The sequence below is a fragment of the Pipistrellus hanaki genome, assembly GCF_964339955.1.
Source record: "Pipistrellus hanaki genome assembly, chromosome: 5".
Lineage (NCBI taxonomy): Eukaryota > Metazoa > Chordata > Mammalia > Chiroptera > Vespertilionidae > Pipistrellus > Pipistrellus hanaki.
Genome location: NC_140507.1, coordinates 72,445,850 through 72,465,747, shown reverse-complemented (window position 1 = coordinate 72,465,747; position 19,898 = coordinate 72,445,850). Strand labels below are relative to the sequence as shown.

At 49.8% G+C, this 19,898-nt stretch overlaps 1 protein-coding gene across 1 annotated transcript; it reads left to right on the top strand.

The window, feature by feature from the left end:
* The first annotated feature begins 9,662 nt into the window (after positions 1-9,662).
* EEF2 (eukaryotic translation elongation factor 2) lies at positions 9,663-19,611 on the top strand. Its single transcript, XM_084883605.1, has 15 exons — positions 9,663-9,795; positions 10,771-10,985; positions 11,802-11,983; positions 12,067-12,278; positions 12,760-12,938; positions 13,100-13,205; positions 13,647-13,760; positions 13,990-14,128; positions 14,274-14,469; positions 15,171-15,429; positions 16,462-16,569; positions 17,287-17,640; positions 17,981-18,163; positions 18,244-18,376; positions 18,917-19,611. Exons 1-15 carry the CDS (start codon positions 9,793-9,795, stop codon positions 19,108-19,110), a joined length of 2,577 nt encoding a protein of 858 aa, XP_084739731.1. The 5' UTR covers positions 9,663-9,792; the 3' UTR covers positions 19,111-19,611.
* The last annotated feature ends 287 nt before the right edge of the window (positions 19,612-19,898 follow it).

Sequence of the window (19,898 nt, the reverse complement as noted above, 5' to 3'; positions counted from 1 at the left end):
CAAATATCTGGGCACTGTGGCTCAGCCAGGTAGAAGCATAAATTTAACCATCACATGGGGTAAGATAGATTTGTGTGACCCAGGCAAGTGATGATGGGGCCCTGGGTCAGGGGGAGGGGCAGAGGGCAGAGGGGGTGGAAAGAAATGGATGGAGTCAAGAGGTTTGTTTTTAAGTGTACAATCAGGTAAAGAGTGTTGGTATTACCACATGCTAATTTTAAAACATTCCTACCACCCCCAAACGAAATGCCATCCCCCTTCGCCATAACTCCCTCAACACCTCCCCAGGAACCCACTCTCTGTTTCTGTGGATTTGCCTCTTCTGCACATTTCCTATAAATGGAATCTTGCAACATGTGTCCTACTTCCTGCAATCCTAACATGACTGGGAAATCTACCCTCAAAGCCCCCAGCCTCCTCTCAGCTCTGGACTCCTTGCCCACCACCTACCTTTGCCCTTGCATGTGGGATCTCATCGCTTCTCACACACACACCATGCCCATGCTGAGCTTTCCATCTTCCTCACTGAACCTGCTACCTGCTCTTTTCACGTCCTCAGCAAATGGAGCTCTGTCCTTCGATTTTATTGGGCCAAAATCTTGAAGTCAGTCTGGACTCTCATTCTTCACATACAGCACGTCAGCCAAAACTACCTGTCCCATTGCCCAAATCTATTGTAAATCAGCCCACTTCTGACCCTCTCCATGAGGGCCACTTAGATCCAGCTCCCGTCATCTCCAGACTGGACCAGCACAGTCCCCTCTGCCCTTGCCCCAACCGACTATCAATAAATGGCCAATAGAGGGCGTCCGTGAGCACATGAGTCAGGTCCCATCCCTTCTCTAACAAGGGCTCCCACCCCCCTGGGGTCCAGAGGCCCACAAGTGCCCCTTACTCTCCCCCAGCCATAGGGGCTTCCTTCCTGTTCCTCTAACACTCCAGGATGGACACTGAAGGCAGGATCATTCTGAGTGGCCGGGGTAAGGTGGCGGGCACCATGGACTGCATCCTTGGTCTCCACCAACTCCATGTCACCCCCATTGTGACAACCACAGATTTCCCCAGATATCACCTCGTGTCTCCGGGTGCTAGGATCATTCCCAGGTGTAATCCACTGATTTAGGACAAGGTTTACAGCAGGGTGTATCAGGTTTTTTTTTTTTTAAATTGGGATCTCTACTCATAAGTTCCCCTATGCACAGGGGAAAGTGATAGATCCTCCCTTCCTCCAGTTGATGGACAGACATAAACCCCACCTGCAGCCAGACATTCCTGAGCACTGAACCACCAATCAGCACCTGCCAAATACCCCCATTCCTAAGTCCCTAGTCACCAGTCAGCGTGCGCTGAGTGCCCTAAGCCCCTGTCCCCTATCCTCCCCTTAAAAGTAGACCCCTGGGACTCTTCTGGCCTCTTTCTCTCTGGAAGCAGCCAGCGGGGGTACCCTTCTCTCCAATAAAGCCTGTATCCTGGCATCCCAGTCCCCACACATCTTTATTTCATCTTTTAGAAAGTATTGTTCAATGTTTTTGTTTAAAAAGTAGAATTCAGCCCTAGCCGGTTTGGCTCAATGGATAGAGTGTTGGCCTGGGGACCAAAGGCCGGGGTCCTCCTGGGGGCCCCTGCAGGAGGCAACCAAATAAAACAAAAAAGTAAAATTTAAAAATAAATTAAAAAGTAAAATTCAACAGTAAATTTGAAGATTTAATTGGCTCTATGAAGTGATTCCTTAATAGGTAGCATCCCATTTAGCAAGTAAAAGTACAAATAGGTTCTATAGGAAGAAGGGTGGAGCAGAGGATATTGACAAAAGAAAAGGGAGGATTGTTGGGGGCTGGGACATCTTTTCTTTAGGGAAAAAAAGGGGAAGCATTTTTACCATGCAGATATTGCCTTATTTTCTATGGGCGATGGAGAGGGCTAGGCTACCAGAAGATTTCACACTGGTTGATTAAGATTACATTTCTGCCGAAACCGGTTTGGCTCAGTGGATAGAGCGTCGGCCTGTGAACTGAAAGGTCCCAGGTTCTATTCCGGTCAAGGGCATGTACCTTGGTTGCGGGCATATCCCCGGTTGGGGGTGTGCAGGAGGCAGATGATCGATGTTTCTCTCTCATCGATCTTTCTGGCTCTCTCTCTCTCTCTCTCTCCCTTCCTCTCTGTAAAAAATCAATAAAATATATTTTTTTAAAAAAAGATTACATTTCCGGGAGAAACTGAAACTCTACTAGATCAGTTTGGCTTCACGGGCCTTTTATTTATTTACTAGCGCCCTGAATTCCTGCACATCGAAAGGAAATTAATTAGAAGGTGGCTGGGGGCAGGACTTGGTGAGAAGGGCCAGACATGCCCTGGGGCCAACCTCCCACGGTCCCTCCTGGCCAGCCACACCTGGGGCAGCACAGCAGCTCAAAGGACGCCCTCCGGGGGGAGTGAATGGAGGGGGGGGGGTGTCCCCGGATTGTGAGAGGTGACGCACCCCGCAATTGGGCCCCCTCCTCTCTGGTTCTGGGGTGCATCACCCAAGAACCACCACTATCAAGTCTCGGCAGCTCCCGCGTTGTGGTCTGCCCCCTGGTGGTCAGTGCACATCATAGCTACCGATCAGATGGTAGATCATTTATTGGGTTCATTACAGAGGTAGAAAAAGTAATTCCTGCCAAGACCGGTTTGGCTCAATGGATAGAGCGTTGGCTTGGGGACTGAAGGGTCCTGGGTTCGATTCCGGTCAAGGGCATGTGCATGGGTTGCGGGCACATCCCCGGTAGGGGGTGTGCAGGAGGCAGCTGGTCGATGTTTCTAAATCTGTATCTCTCTCTCTTCCTCTCTGTGGAAAATCAATAAAATATATTCAAAAAAAAAAAAGTAATTCCTAGAAGAAATGGGCTTAGGAAACAAGTTTTTTTTTTAATGTTTTAGAGTTTATTTTTTTACATTTTTTAATTAAATTATTATCTGTGTACATATTTTAACATTGCCCCACACACACATACCCTCCCTCCCCAGAGTTTTGTGTCCATTGGTTGTACTTAGATGCATGTATACAAGTCCTTCGGTTGATCTGTTATCTCCCCCAGATCTCCCTACCCTACCTGCTGTAATTTGGCAGTCTGCTTGTTGCTTTAAGGAAACAAGCTATAGCGGTAAAGGAAGGGCCTTGGGTCTTGGGAGGGAGGAAAGTGCTGGTAACACGCCTGGGGGCTTGTGGGCGGCGGAGTGGAAGGGCAGGGAAAGGCACAGGGCGTGCTTCTGGGCGGGAGGGCTGGCATCATGGGATTTTCGTGTGAGTGACACCATTTGGGGACTGTGCTTTTCTCCTGAGTATTTTATATGCACAGTCTGAGGTTTAGAAAGGTTATGTAATTTGCCCATGGTCACACAGCCAGTAAAGGCAAAATTAGAATTTAAATTCAGGATGTCTGGCTTGGGTCAACCAAATCAGAAATACATCTGGAAAATAGTAATGAGGCAGAGCTGCTCCCTGATTAAACCACACCTTTTTTCTATTGTTTTCAGAGAGGAAGGGAGAGGAAGAGAGAGAGATAGAAACATTAGAAACATCTGATGAGAATCGCTGATCAGTTGCCTCCTCACCCGCCCCCTCCCCCCCCTAGGGATCGAGCCTGCAACCTGGGCATGTGTTGACCGGAATCAAATCCAGGACCTTTCAGTCCCCAGGCCAACACCCTATCCGCTGAGCCAAACCAGTGGATTTTATTGTAGCAAAATATATATAACGTACAATTGACCTTTTATTTTACTTTATTTTATTTTTAATTTAAATTTTTTGTTGTTTAAAATATTACCTATGTCTCCTTTCCCCCCCATTGACCTCTCCCTGAGCACATGCGCAGACAGTAGGAGGGTGAGGGCATGCACAATTTACCATTTTAATTGTACAGTTTTAGTTTATTAAGCACATTCACATTTTTGTGCAACCATCTGCAGAAGTTTCTCATCTTACCAAATTGAAACTTGTCCCCATTAAAGACTAACTTGCCCGCTTCTCTTCCTGGCACCCACCATTCTACTTTCAGTCTCTGAATTTGGCTCCTCTAGGGACCTCTTACAGGTGGATCACACAGTATTTGTCCTTGGGTTGTTATTGGAGAAAAGCATGGACGGTCTTTTTCTGTTGCCAGTGGGAGTGGGGATCTAGGGGTACCACTGGAATAAGCATTTCCGGGGGCCCCAAGACAGCATATGTGATGGAAAGCTGTATTCTGCATATAAAATACTCAAGAGAAAACCACAGGCCCCAAATGGTGCCACTCACACGAAAATCCCATGATGCCAGCCCTCCCGCCCAGAAGCACGCCCTGTGCCTTTCCCTGCCCTTCCACTCCGCCTCCCACAAGCCCCCAGGCGTGTTACCAGCACTTTCCTCCCTCCCAAGACCCAAGGCCCTTCCTTTACCTCTATAGCTTGTTTCCAAAGTCCCATTTCCCTCAATCCAGTCCTGGAAGATGTTCAGCTGGGGATCCAGTAGAGCTACATGCAAAGGTTCTGTTCCGTGGTGGAGCTAGGCCCAGTTTAGTATCAGGCGCGGTGCACTTCGTTAGTCTGTGGTGTGTGGGCCACGTGGGGAAAAGCAGGAGGGTCCCACAGCCGGGAGTGCAAGTGGCAAGAGCCAACCAAGAGAGTAAACTCCTTTGTTTAGGACATTAAATATGTTTTTATGTTTATTTTTATTGATTTCAGAGAGGGAGAGATAGAAACATCTGTGATGAGAGAGGATCATTGATCGGCTGCCTCCTGCATGCCCCTCCACTGGGGATGGAGCCTGCAACCTGGACATGTGCCTTTGACTGGAATCGAACCCAAGACCCTTCCGTCCTCAGGCCGGCACTCTATCCACTGAGCCAAACCGGCTAGGGCATAGATTAAATACCTTAAATCTGCCCACGCTTGCAGTGGCCATGCCTACTCTGGTCACCGACCTGTTCCCAGGTGTGACTGACAGGAAAGTACCTTTCCTGTTTTGCCCAGACTTGCCTGGCCATGCATCTAAGCTGTAGCTTCCTGGCAAAGCTGCACACATGGCATGCCTATACTATTTGGTTTTCCTTTGCTCTTTTCGTTATCCATAACTAGGTTAAATTGCAACACTATCACTGAGACTGACTTATTTCATTGAGCATAATCTCAAAGTTTATCCATGTTGTATTTCGGAATTTCTCCTTTTCAAGGTTGAATTATAATATATTCCATTATGCGTACCAGTATATACTTCTAAGCCATGCCTTTTTGAGTCACTGGTTTCTGGCTCTTACTATTATAGCTGGGTGGCCTTGAGCAGATAACTAAAGTCCTCTGAGCCCCAGTTTGCTCCTGCATAAATAACCTCTCCAAAGCCCCGCGGTGTGGGGAGGATTCAGCGAATTAACTGATTGAAAGGGTGGGAGCAGCATCTAATCCAAGGGGTTGCAGTAACAGCCTCTGGTCAGCAAGGGCCGCTATGGCCACGTCTGCGCCCTCCCTGCACCGCAGGAAGCACATGCGTAGTGGAGTCTCCCTGCAGAGGTCACTTCTTCCGCGTGGTTATTCCTCCCTCCGCGAGTTCCACCCCCATCCCCCACCCCCTTTTCCCCGCGTCCCCTCCGTGTATTTATTACTGCAGACCCTGAAGGAGGCTCTGGCTGCTCTTGCTCACTCCTGAAGCCCCGAGCCTCTTCAGGCTTTTGCTAAATGTGGGTCTGAGGATGGCGGTGGGGAGAGGTCCCCAGCCAACGTTAGCCCCCCCTTCCAGCTGTGGGCCTGAACACCTCCCTGAAGGTTAACGGTGTTTGGGAGGGGGCCGGGAGAGACTTACATTTACCTACCGGTATTCCCCCTAAATTTCCCCACTTCTGCAACTTAAATTAATTAAATTTCATCAATAAGCAGTCTATTCATTCAAGAGCAAATTCTACATCCTCTTAATGGAAACTTTTGTTTTTCTTCTATGAAATGCCCCAATTTGCAAGGAAGTGCTGCGAAGTGCCTAATACGGAGCCTAGCACACAGTAGGTGCTCAGTGCATTTAAAGATATAATTTTTAAAAAAGTATTAACTGGGGAAAAAAAACACACACATTGAAACCTGTAAAGAATTATAGTGTTTATTTGAGCCAAACTGTGGACATATGCCAGGAAGCAGAACCTCAATGAATTGAGATAGTGCTCAGGAGAATGGCAGGTTACATTTGTATTTATACATTGCAAACAAAGGCGGGACATAGGTGGGTTACAAGAAATTCATTAAGGAGGTGGGATAAAGCAAAAGCGGTGGGAAACCCCTGGGATTGGATAAAAAGTAAAATGATGAACACATACGTAGGTGGGTACAGGAACAATTAAAAATGATCCTGTAGGAATTTGAGGCATCAGTCCTTGGTTGTGCCCCAGGGGCTCCAGAAAAAAAAAAGAAGTTACAAGTTAACCAGACATCTCACAGATATGTTATCTTAGAGGCTAAAAGGCAAATGGGCTCAGTAAAGATCTAAGCTGATCTTTGTCAGGGAAAATATCGCCCTAGGACATGACTACCCACTATAACCTGTTTGTAGTTAAATATTTAATTTTTAAATCATCTTTTGTGGTTATTTTAGGTCTCTGAGTTTGCAAGACTGTCACACAGGCCTCCCCTGAGCTTGTCAGGTTAGCAGGTGGCTCCTTTCGTCCACAAAAGATTAAACAAGTTTATTGAGAATGGGAAACTGGACACCTATTGCTGAAAATTGGTCAAATGGCACATGCACTTGCCTTGTAAATTTAACATAAAACCTGTCAGGAACACAGGTGTGGGTGTTTAAAGACCCAAGCTTGAGCAGATGGAATTGACATCTGCTACCTGCCACGCCCTCTGCAGCTTTGAGCCTCAAAAAATAGCTATTTGCCGGACCGCTTTGGCTCAGTGGGTAGAGCATCGGCCTGCGGACTGAAAGGTCCCAGGTTCGATTCCGGTCAAGGGCATGTACATTGGTTGCAGGCGCATCTCCGGTGGGGGGTGTGCAGGAGGCAGCTGATTGATGATTCTCTCTCATCGATGTTTCTAACTCTCTATCCCTCTCCCTTCCTCTCTGTAAAAAATCAATAAAATATATTTTAAAAAAATAGCTATTTATTGAGCAGCTCCTGCCTGCCTCAGTTTCACCTCGGGTTAAAATGCAGGATGGTGATAGCAATCTTTGCTTAAAGGAAATCAGGGTTGGGACACCACTTTACCAAGCAAAATGGGGAATGCATTTGTGCAGCGTGGGGGAGGAGGAGGAGTGCACAGGTTTTTATAGAGTGCAGACTCGCTTTTACATCTTTTTGCTGACGCATGTCTCCCCTTTTTCCCAGTTCAGGAAAACCACTGCAGTCCCTCTCCTTTCGACAGAGTGCATTTAAAGGAAGATTCACTGAAAGAGGTTTACTTGCACTATTGAAAATATCATTAATTTATGTGAAAAATACTGAGTACCTACTGTGTACCAGGCATTGAGCTGGGCTCTTTACAAAGAATAAAGATAACAAAATAAAATGCCAATTTGTTCCTTGGAACCAATGATCTAAAATACAACCATTCCTTAGGGTTAGATGAGGACAAATGCAAAACTGTTTTCTGGCCCCTCCCCCTGGGAAGGAAGGGAAATGGAGAGTGAGGTCGCCCCGGAAAGGAAGTGCTTAGCTCAGTCTCTTAGTTCTGAGACTTTGTAAAAACAGTCCCTGAATTAAATGTCTTGTTTCAAAATTGTCTTTAATGATTTTTAAAGAGAGAGAGGAAGGGGAAGAGAAAAACATTGATTTATTGTTCCATTTATTTATGTCTTCATTGGTCCATTTATTTATGTCTTCTTGCATATGCCTTGACCAGAGATCAAACAAAAAACCTTGGAGTATCAGGACTGTACTCCAACTGAACTACCTGGCCAGGACCTTAAATGTCTGTTTTTTTTTTTTTTTTTTTTTTTTTTTTAAATATATTTTATTGATTTTCTACAGAGAGGAAGGGAGAGGGATAGAAAGTCAGAAACATCGATGAGAAACATCAACCAGCTGCCTCCTGCACATCCCCCACCAGGAATGTGCCTGCAACCAACATACATGCCCCTGACTGGAATCGAACCTGGGACCCTTCAGTCCGAAAGGCCGACGCTCTATCCACTGAGCCAAACCGGTTTCGGCATGTCTTTTAAAAAAATACATATATATTTTTTATTGATTTCAGAGAGGAAGGGAGAGTGAGAGTGAGATAGAAATATCAATGATGAGAATCATTGATCAGCTGCCTCCTGCATGCCCCACACTGGGAATGGAGCCCGAACCCCAGGCATGTGCCCTTGGCCAGAATCAAACCCGGGACCCTTCAGTCCACAGGCCGACGCTCTACTCAGAGTCAGACAGGCTAGGGAGGGCCTTAAATGTCTTAATAGCAGTGCTAGCTAATTAAAATAGCTGATATGTATTGAGAACTGAGTTAGGCATGGTGTTCACCCCTTTATGTGTATTTAGTTAATCCCTTTGTTTGTATTTACTCTCCCCAAACACGGAGTATTGCTTCCTGTTTGTACCCCCGTTGTGCAGATGAGGAACTGAGGCACAGAGAAATTCAAGTAACTAGTGTTAGAACACATACTAGTAAATTGGTATTTTGTTTACTGGTATATCTATATATAGCATAGATATCTATGCACCAATAGCAATGCTGGTACATGGTGGACACTCAATCTGTCTTTGTGGAAATGAGTGATGAGCACCTGAATAAAAACCCCTTTTATTTGAAATAATTATAGACAGGTAGTTTCAAAAGTAGTACAGAGAGATTCTAAGTGGTATCATTTTACATAATATTAAAACAGAAAATTGGCTTTGGTACAACTCTATTGCAATGGGATTTCTTTCTTATTTATTTATTTATTTATTTATTTATTTTTGCCCTACCTCTACCCCCTAGCGGCCGACCATGGTGGTGGCAATGCGACCTGTCCTGTAATGTGCTTTCTTAATTTTAAATTTTTATTGATTGATTTTAGAGAGAGAGAAAGAGAAGGGAGAGAGAGAAGCATTGATTTGTTGTTGCACTTATTTATGCATTCGTTGGTTGCTTCTTGTATGTGTGCTGACCAGAGATAAACCTGCAACCTTGGTGATCCCCTCCACGCTCTAACCAACTGAGATACCCAGCCAGGACTGTACTGTGCTTTTTATTTTATTTTATTTTATTTTTTAAAATATATTTTATTGATTTTTTTATGGAGAGGAAGGAAGTGGGATAGAGAGCTAGAAACATGGACCAGCTGCCTCCTGCACACCCCCCACCGGGGATGTGCCCGCCACCAATGTACATGCCCTTGACCGGAATCAAACCTGAGACCCTTCAGTCCGCAGGCCGACGCTCGCTCAATCCAGTGAGCCAAGCCACCGGCTGTACTGTGTTTTTCAATATATTTGGCATTTTGCAAGCTATGATTACTATTCTCAGCTAAAACGGCACTTTTTGCTTTATGAACCTGTGTATTGCATCTTAGAGGCGCGCCTCCAGCTAAGGGGCCGACCCCAGGGAAATCCAGATGCAGAACGCAGATGCATTATCCCTAGCAGCTCCACCCGCGCCTAAAGGGTTACGGGAAAGAGCGCGTCCCCACGCCTACGCACGACGTCGCTTTGCCCCGCCCCCGCAGCGCAGTCAGATGATCAGCTCAACCGGCGCTGGCCTATAAAAGGTCGGGTGTTGACGTCAGCGTTCTCTTCCGCCCGCGTCGCCGCATCTCCGGCGCGATTCTCTTCTCTCGGATCTACCTGGGAGAATCCACCGCCATCCGCCACCATGGTAAGCAATACCGTCTCGCTGGGGGCCTAGAGCGGTGGCGGGGCCTCTGCGGGGTCGGCGCTGCCGGGTCTGGAGTGGCTGGGGCCGGTTGGGCAGGAAGGAGGAGACATGGCGGTGGCCCGGCTGGCGGGCCTGCGGTTGGGAAAGCGGCGGCCGCCATGTCTGCGCCGTGCTGCTCGCTTCCGAGGGCGCCCCGGTCTCACGGGACTCGGGGCCCGGCTGGAGCTGGGGCGGAGGCGGGGTTGGGTGTTAATGATGATGTGGCAGATGCTGTAATGGCGGGCGCCGCCAGGGCAGCGGGGAGACGGGGAGCCGCCTTATGTAACCCGCCCACCGGGAGTTTAAGTTTGACTTTGTGTCGGGAACAGGGAAACGGCAAAACCGAGAAAGCCGAACCCCAAAAGCCTTTTCCTAATGTTGGCCTGGCTCCTTCACCGTGTTTGTTTCGCCCAATTGTGAAGCCGACGCGAGCCACGAGGTGGAGGCTCGCAGTGCGCAAGCTTCTCCCCAGACGGGGGTGGTGGTGGCATATTTAGGAATGTGAAGGGTTGGGTGGCCCTGTCACCCCAGACGGAAGGGTGACCTTCGGGTTTAAAGAACCTGTTTAGTTGGGTAAAGCATGAGAAATCCCAGTGGCAATAGGGGGGAGGGTTTGGGGGGGAGCTTTATACCGTCCATGTTTTTTAATTGCAAACACGTCACTCCACCTACAGGAAATTGGTTGTCATTAGTCCCAGCCCCAGATTCTGGGTTGTCATTTCTAAGTGACAACTAGAAATCTGGGTTTTCAGAAATGGGACAAGTGGCATTTTTAAAGGGGGAATCAGCAGCAGAGACTGGGGAGTTTGGGTGGGAGTTGGGGCTGTCCCGGCATCAGCCCCCTCCTGGCCATGGTGCTGGCAGTGTATCGATTGTGGTCTTGGTGCCAAGCCTGGTTCCTGGACCCGCCTGAGCCTCCCCCTTCCCCCGTCCTAGGTGAACTTCACAGTAGATCAGATCCGGGCCATCATGGACAAGAAGGCCAACATACGGAACATGTCCGTGATCGCTCACGTGGACCATGGCAAGTCCACGCTGACGGACTCCCTGGTGTGTAAGGCCGGTATCATCGCCTCCGCCCGGGCTGGCGAGACCCGCTTCACTGACACCCGGAAGGACGAGCAGGAGCGTTGCATCACCATCAAGTCGACGTGAGCAAGCTCCGGTGCTCTTTGGACTGGGGAGGGGGGTACTCCCCTGGAGCTTGGTGTGGAGACAGACCTCAGACACAATCTCTTTCCCAAGGGGCTTCTGGGAAGGAGTCTGGATTTTTGGATTATGAGGGACAGTGAGCTTCAGTCTGGTGAGACAGGAAGCCCTGCAGCCAGGGAGAGACAGCGATGGGAGTGGTATTGGGACTTGCAGAGGAAGAGGGGCTTAACCCAGTGAGTCCCCATTTCAGGGGGGGAGGACCTTTTGAAGTGTCTGGGAGTGCCCCCTCCAATGTCAGATTCCTGATCCCAGATGTCAGTGGGGTGAGAACCCAAAACAAAGGGACTGAAATTGCTGTTTGTTTTCCATTGGGGATTTGTGAGCTTCTCTTCATCTGCTCTGAGACCATTTCCGCTGGGGTGAAGGGCACGGGTGGGTGAAAGGTGGGTCTTCCCCGGTCATGTAGTTGCTATTTGGAATCTGTTGAGCTTGGGAGGACCCATGCTGGGGACTGGACAGGTGGGCTCTCCCTCCCTTTGTAGCTGGAATTAGGGAGGTGGGCACAGGCTCTTTCCTGGGAGAGCTGAAGTCTGTCTCTAGGGAAGAGGAGTGCAGTGGGGAAAGGGGTGCAGTGTTCGCTCAGGCTCTGGGTCTGGCTTATTATTACCACATTCTGTGGTGCTTAGGGATTATCTGTCCTGACTGCCCTTGGGCAGGAACCCCAGGCTGACCTTCATGGTTTCGGAGGACAGTGAAGAGCTATAGAATGGGACAGGTGTGCCTTTTGTTCATCCAGCCTGTCCCAACCTCCCCAGGGCCATCTCCCTCTTCTACGAGCTCTCAGAGAACGACTTGAACTTCATCAAGCAGAGCAAGGATGGCTCCGGTTTCCTTATCAATCTCATCGACTCTCCTGGGCACGTGGACTTCTCCTCCGAGGTGACAGCTGCTCTCCGGGTCACCGATGGTGCCTTGGTGGTAGTGGACTGTGTGTCTGGTAAGCGGCAGGTTTCCGCATCCCTGGCTGGGAACCTGGGGTGTCCCCTCTCTGGCTGATGAGAAATCTCTGTCCACCCCCAGGCGTGTGTGTGCAGACAGAGACCGTGCTGAGGCAGGCCATCGCAGAGCGCATCAAGCCCGTGCTGATGATGAACAAGATGGACCGGGCTCTGCTTGAGCTGCAGCTGGAGCCTGAGGAGCTCTACCAGACTTTTCAGCGCATTGTGGAGAACGTCAACGTCATCATCTCCACCTATGGAGAGGGCGAGAGCGGCCCCATGGGCAACATCATGGTAAGTGTCCTGCCAGCTACCCCATTGCAAGCTCCCAGCTACCCCATTGCATTCCTCCTGTCCTTCCCACAGACTGGAAAGGGCTGTGACCTCCCTCTGGGGGACCCATAAGTCTGGTCCTTGGGGTCTTCTTGGAGGATCTGAAAGTTGGTTTTTCTAGGAATGTTGGGGTGACAAAAGGGGGCTGGAATGTTTTTAGTACTGACTTCATCTAATACTTGAATTTTTGGGGAGGCTTTGGGGTAGGGGGTACCCTGCCTGCTGAAGCAGACTCAGGGCAGTCCCCTCTGTTACTGCCAACCCTTGCTGGTGGAGATGAAGGCAGAGTTGGGCATCCTGTACATGATGACTAAAATTTCTTCACTTTGACCTGATGGCAATTGATGAAATCTGATGTCTGAAGCCCATGGCGCCCAGGGACATGGTAGCTGGGGTTTCTGTTTGTTTCTTGTTCACTCACAGCTTTCTCTTGTTCTCTTAGATTGACCCTGTCCTCGGGACTGTTGGCTTTGGGTCCGGTCTCCATGGTTGGGCCTTCACTCTGAAGCAGTTTGCAGAGATGTATGTGGCCAAATTTGCCGCCAAGGGTGAGGGCCAGCTGGGGCCTGCTGAGCGGGCCAAGAAGGTAGAGGACATGATGAAGAAGCTGTGGGGTGACCGGTGAGTGCTGCGGGGAGGAGCAGGGCGTTCTGCAACCAATCCGCGAGATGGGCGGGGACTTGGAGGTGATGATGTGGCTCAGGAACACCATGTCTGTGTAGGAGCATTTTGTCTAACCTTGACTTAGGCACCCTAGCCTAATTGGGTTGGGCCTTCACCAGGTACTTTGATCCAGCCAATGGTAAATTCAGCAAGTCCGCCACAAGCCCTGATGGCAAGAAGCTGCCACGGACATTCTGCCAGCTTATCCTGGACCCCATCTTCAAGGTGAGCTGCTGCGTGTGCTTGATGGATGTGCATTCCCTAGGCTGCCCTTGGGTCTAGTGGCTTCTGGCAGGGCCAGGTTCAGGATGGCGGCTGGGATATTGGAGCAGGCAGCACAGTAAGGGTAAAATCTCCATGGCCATCAGCATCTCTGGCTGGGGTTGGTTAGGTGAGCTGAGACAGGGAGGTCTGGGTTTTGCTCTGCCAGCCACTGGGGTTTCAGTGCTTTGTTAGTTAAAATATTTTCATGGTCTGTAAGTCAGAATAGACTTTTTTCTTTCGATCTATTGGGAGATGTCCCCAAGACTTGCCCTGTCTGGGTCAAGTCCTTTGTGGTGGGGTGAGGAATTTAGTAACCTTGCCTCTCTGCTCTGTGCATGGCCTTAGGCTTCTCAGGAGGAGGCAGCTGCCGGCTTCCTAATATGTTCCCAAACTCCCAATTAGGTGTTTGATGCTATCATGAATTTTAAGAAAGAGGAGACAGCAAAACTGATTGAAAAACTGGACATCAAGTTGGACAGTGAAGATAAGGACAAAGAAGGCAAACCACTCCTGAAGGTGAGCGTGCGGGGCTGTCCAAGAGTCTCCACAGGGTTCCCTGCCAGAGCTGGGCTCTGGCTTTGCTGTTGGAAGCATTCCTGGCTGCAGCATGGCTACCAGCAGGGCTGGACAGAAGACCTCGGGTGTTGGCCTGGCTCTTCTGGAGGGAACCGTGCATTTGAGTAACCTTGTGATCACATGATGCCGAAGGTTTTCCTCAGAATTGCCTCCTGACCCTTCTGTGTAGGCTGTGATGCGCCGCTGGTTGCCCGCCGGCGATGCCCTGCTGCAGATGATCACCATCCACCTGCCCTCCCCCGTGACTGCTCAGAAGTACCGCTGTGAGCTGCTGTATGAGGGCCCCCCCGACGATGAGGCAGCCATGGGTATGTGGGATTCACATGGGTATCTGGGGGCCCCCAGAGCAGCCCGTGGTTAGAAAGCTGCTCATTGCCACGCTTAAGGCTCTTAGGATTCTGGAGGCTGAACTAACTCTAAGGGAATCATGTTTTCTTTTCCTGTTTTCCCCAGGCATTAAAAGCTGCGACCCCAAAGGGCCCCTTATGATGTACATTTCCAAAATGGTGCCGACCTCGGACAAAGGCCGGTTCTATGCCTTTGGTCGAGTCTTCTCAGGGCTGGTGTCCACCGGCCTGAAGGTCAGGATCATGGGTCCTAACTACACCCCAGGGAAGAAGGAGGACCTGTACCTGAAGCCGATCCAGAGGTGAAGTGCTTGGCGAGTCATTTGTGACCCAAGGCTGGTCCCAGCCCGCCTCCCTGCCCCAGGCTGCGGGAGGAGTGGGAGCTCAGGGGTTTTACGTGAAGTGCCCAGCAGGATGTAGTGCTGAGCCCTCTGGCCACCTTTTGTCCTCAACTTGGAGAGGCTTGTGTGGATGAGGTACGACAGGAAGCAGGGGCTTGCTCCCCCTAATAATCAGGGTAGAATCCCTTCCCTGAGTTAGAGGCAAATGTTCCTGAGCTCCCAGCAGTGGCAACACAGTTTACTGTCACCTCCCCAAGAGTGGGTGCTGACCTCAGAAATGCCAGTCTTCTGTCAGCCCTACCCCTAAGCCCACTCTAGGCATTGGTGGTGGGAAGATAGAACATGGATCCCCTCCTCATGGGTTGCCCACAGCACACTGCCTTTTCTCAGTCTTGGGTCAGGTGTATGGAGCCCTACATGGGGGGCGGGGGTGTGTGTGGGAACGGCAGGTAGTGCTCTGTCTTGGTACACAGGAGCCAGCACTTTGCTGAGACAGTCACTGGGTTACAGTGAAGAGCCAAGGCTTGACATCTAGGGGGTGGCACCACCACTCAATGGAGGAGGGATGACCAGAGGCTCCAGAAGGAAGGGCTTTGTCTTCCAGCCATCTTGGGGCCTGGCACCACAGTGGGGCTGCATTGATACCTTTGTCTCTCCCCCAGAACAATCTTGATGATGGGCCGCTATGTGGAGCCCATCGAGGATGTGCCTTGCGGGAACATTGTGGGCCTGGTGGGTGTGGACCAGTTCCTTGTGAAAACAGGCACCATCACCACCTTCGAGCACGCCCACAACATGCGCGTGATGAAGTTCAGCGTGAGCCCTGTCGTCAGGGTTGCTGTGGAGGCCAAGAATCCGGCTGACCTGCCCAAGCTGGTGGAGGGCTTAAAGCGGCTGGCCAAGTCAGACCCCATGGTGCAGGTGGGCAGGCACCCTGGCAGGAGGCACCGCCACCACCTGCAGGGCCAATTTGTTGGTGTCTGAGCTGAAAAGATTGGGTGGTTTCTCATATAAGGAGGGATTTCTAATTGAAATCCCTTTTTTTTTTTTAACTTTTTATTTTATTTCATGTTCTTATTGATCTTTACAGAGAGGAAATGAGAAGGAGAGAAACATCCATCGCCTGCCTCCTGCATGGCCCCTACTGAGGGTCAAGCCCACTACCCAGGCTTGTGCCCTGATTGGCAACTGAACTAGTGACCTCTTGGTTCAGGTGTTGGGACTCAACCACTGAGCCACGCTGGCTGGTCAGAATTAAAACTTGACTTCTCCAGGCTTTAGTTTTTTCCATTTTTAAAATTTTTTTATTTTTAGTTGATTTTTTTTACAGAGAGAAAGGGAGAGGGATAGAGATAGCTAGAAACATCCATCAGCTGCCTCCTGCACACCCCCTACTGGGGATGTGCCCGCATCCAAGGTACATGCCCTTGATTGGAATTGAACCTGGGACCTTTCAGTCTGTAGGCCTATGCTCTATCCACTGAGCCAAACTGGTTTTCAGCTGTTGCCCTATTAAAAAAAGTTTTATATTGTTGATTTCAGAAAGGGGGGGAGAGAGCAACATCAATGATGAGAATCATTGATTGGCTGTCTCCTGTACACCCACACGGGATTGAATGCGCAATGTGGGCATGTGCCCAAGCTGGGAATCGAACCATGACCTCTCTGGTTCATAGGTTGACGTTCAACCACGGAGCCATGCTAGTAGGGCACTGCTGCTCTTTTAATGTCAGGGTATGGTCCAGGAACCCAGGCCTTGGATCTCTATAGAGTGGCTATAGATGATGGGTCTTCCCCCCCACCCCCCCACCCCTTCATGGGCCCTGAAAATGTTCCTAAAAAACTTCCAACTAGAAGGGATGCTTGGAGCCTGCCATTCTCCACCCCAATTTCTTGGGTTTTCTAAGTAGTTCTTTGGGTTTGATTCTTGGATTAACATACGGCCTCTTTCAGTGCATCATTGAGGAGTCGGGGGAGCACATCATTGCTGGGGCTGGTGAGCTGCACCTGGAGATCTGCCTGAAAGACCTGGAGGAGGACCACGCCTGCATTCCCATCAAGGTGAAGCATGCTGTCCCTATAGGGGTAGGGATGGATGGTGTGCAGGATGGCAGAGCCCTTGTCCTGGCTGGACTCGGATGATTCCCTCCTTTCCACCCACGCCTAAGAGATAGTGTGACTTTGCCATGTGAAACCAGAAGTTCAAATAGATGCTCAATAGCTTCTGAGGTTGGAGTGTGGGGAGTCTGCTTTCCAGAATCTCCAAATACAAGCTTCTAAAGAGCATAGACATTTAGTAGCCAACCTTAGGCCCAGTTGCTGTCTCTGTTTTTCATTCTCCACTTTTTCAAATAACTGAGTTCGGATCTGTGTTCATTAAGTCCCTTAAACTGCATTCCCTTCATAGAAATACAAATCTCTTTTTTTTCTTTCTCTCAGTTAACTGCATTTTCATCTTGTCTTCCATGTGTCAAAATAGGATTAGGCTAGTGCCTACATTTTGCACATTGGTTCTTTTCATGTAATAACTGCATAGCATTTCACAAGATAAATTATTCTTTAGCCAGTCCTATTGGGAGTGGGTAGCCCCTTGCAAGGGAAGAGCTGCATACTGTGTATTTATAGAAGTGAGCTGTGCATGGCTCTGTGCCACTAAATTAAACTAGTCATTCTGATTTTTGCGCCCATTGCCAGTCTGTTTCCTGAGTCTCATTAGGAGGCCCCTCTTCTGGGCGGTCACTTCCTCCTGCAGGCCTGACTTCTGTGCTTCTTTTGCAGAAATCCGATCCTGTTGTCTCCTATCGTGAGACAGTTAGCGAGGAGTCGAATGTGCTCTGTCTGTCCAAGTCTCCCAACAAGCACAATCGACTGTACATGAAGGCACGACCCTTTCCTGATGGCCTGGCTGAGGACATTGACAAGGGTGAAGTGTCTGCCCGCCAGGAGCTCAAGCAGCGGGCCCGCTACCTGGCTGAGAAGTATGAGTGGGATGTGGCTGAGGCACGCAAGATCTGGTGCTTTGGGCCTGATGGCACTGGGCCCAATATCCTTACTGACATCACCAAGGGTGTGCAGTATCTCAACGAGATCAAGGACAGCGTAGTGGCTGGCTTCCAGTGGGCCACAAAAGAGGTGAGGGGCCACTTGGTCATCCAGCTGGAAAATCATTGGCATCGGAGCCTTATCAGTGGGACTTGGGCACAGGCCCAGGCTCACCTGTGCAGACTTGGTGGGGATGGGATTCTTGGGGTTACCTGTTTTCATTTCTGTTAGTGAAGTGGGGCCCATGGTCCTACCTCCTGAAAGGGTACGCTAGGGAGGAGGGTGAGTTGGCAAGAGATATAAAGATACAAGGTCTCTGTGGTTGCAGACTTGGAAGCTGGCATGGGCACAGCTGTGTGATTTGGCCTTACCCTCTCAGGCAGCAGTAGAGGTAGGAGCTTGATGGTGATTTTGGCCACTTCCTCTTTAGGGGGCACTGTGTGAGGAGAACATGCGCGGCGTACGCTTTGATGTCCATGATGTGACACTGCATGCTGATGCTATCCACCGAGGGGGTGGCCAGATCATCCCTACAGCCCGGCGCTGCCTCTACGCCAGCGTGCTGACTGCCCAGCCCCGACTCATGGAGCCCATCTACCTTGTGGAAATCCAGGTAGGGAGTCCTGATTGCCCTGCTGCTACTGGTCTCCATCCTACCTAGCAACTGCTAAATAGCCTTTTATTGCCTGACAGTGTCCAGAGCAAGTGGTTGGTGGTATCTATGGAGTCCTGAACAGGAAGCGGGGCCATGTCTTTGAGGAGACCCAGGTGGCTGGCACCCCCATGTTTGTTGTGAAGGCCTACCTGCCTGTCAATGAGTCCTTCGGTAAGTGCGTGCTGGGGTGGCTCTCAAATGCCTAAGTCCACTGTCCTCCAGCCAGACTGATGACGATAGACTTGTTTCTTGCCCTTAAGCAATGCCTAGAGTGAGCCAGCCTGTGGGGACCGTGGATATAATCTGCAAACTGCTCCCACTCCCTGTCCGTTTGGGGTGTAAAAGCAGCGTGGTTATGTAGGAGAAGGTGGCCCCCTTACTGAGGAACTTTGTGAATTGAATGGGGGAGGGGTGAGAGTGGTTACTCAGGTGTGTAAATTTGTGAGATGGTAAGATCCAGTCTGGCAGAAAAGTAGCTCAGGCTCACCCTCAGGGCAGCAGCTGGGAAGTGAGGTGGGCCAGCATTTCTTGGCTGGTTCAGCAGTGGTCTCTGAGCAAGCCGGGCGAGGAGCAGGGTTAGGGGTTTTAATGTCTGATTCTGTCCGAGTTGTCTAGTTTCTGATCTCTGTGGTGTGAGCATCCCCACCTCCAGGGGCTGGAGGGTACCAAGTCTGGACTGCCCAGCGAGCCCTGTACCTGCTTCTCCCGCAGGCTTCACCGCCGATCTGAGATCCAACACAGGTGGCCAGGCTTTCCCGCAGTGTGTGTTTGACCACTGGCAGATCCTGCCTGGAGACCCCTTTGACAACACCAGCCGCCCCAGCCAGGTGGTGGCCGAGACACGTAAGCGCAAAGGCCTGAAGGAAGGCATCCCAGCTCTGGACAACTTCCTGGACAAATTGTAGGTTGCCCTTCCTGCAGCCACCCAGGTGCCATCCCCCTCACCGGCTCATGATCAACCACAACAAGCCCTCATTCTCCACAACATCTGAGACTGTCCAGACACAGTGCCGCTCGCCTGGCTGGTTCTGGGGCCACTCTGTGCCATCGCTCAACATGAACACTTGATGCTGTTTATTTATTCCAAGATTTCAGAGGCAACAGAAATGCCCTGGCTACAGGGACTTATTTGGCTGGTGGGGGAGGTGGAATGGGACATCCAACACTTCTTTCCATTTCTGAGGAAAACTCAAATGTCAAAAAAAAGAAAAAAGAAAACGCATTAAGAGGTTTATTTGGGTAAATGGTCCACAGTGGATTTTCCCCCAGAAAGGGGGAAAGAACAAACAGGTAGACACTTCTGTTTGGACAGAAGCTCGAAGGCAGGAAATTTTGTGCAATGTCACCATGAGCACCTAAAAGATGTATTAGTGCCATTGGAATAATAAATTTGATTATGGTGGTGATTGCCTTTGTCTGTTGACTTCCTTCTCAGTTCATTCAGGCTGGAATGGACTTTCTTATGCTAGTATACATTTCATAAAACCTGAAAATTCACAAAAAGTTCAATGTAAGTAACACTGACAATATAAGTAACACTGAAGTGTCAGTTCAAATGTAAGACCTGGGCCATCTAATGGAATTGGCTGTGATGGTAAACCAGTCTCAGCTATGCAGAGAGGCAGCCACTATCTTCACATGGCTAGACAGCCGTGGAAATGCCAGTGTAGCCATGGAACTGATACTTTAAGAT

Excerpts from the sequence above, each read along its gene's own strand:
- EEF2 (XM_084883605.1), top strand. Across the intron at positions 12,279-12,759 it reads GCCCCATGGGCAACATCATG|ATTGACCCTGTCCTCGGGAC; the intron begins GTAAGTGTCCTG and ends TTGTTCTCTTAG. Across the intron at positions 16,570-17,286 it reads ACGCCTGCATTCCCATCAAG|AAATCCGATCCTGTTGTCTC; the intron begins GTGAAGCATGCT and ends CTTCTTTTGCAG.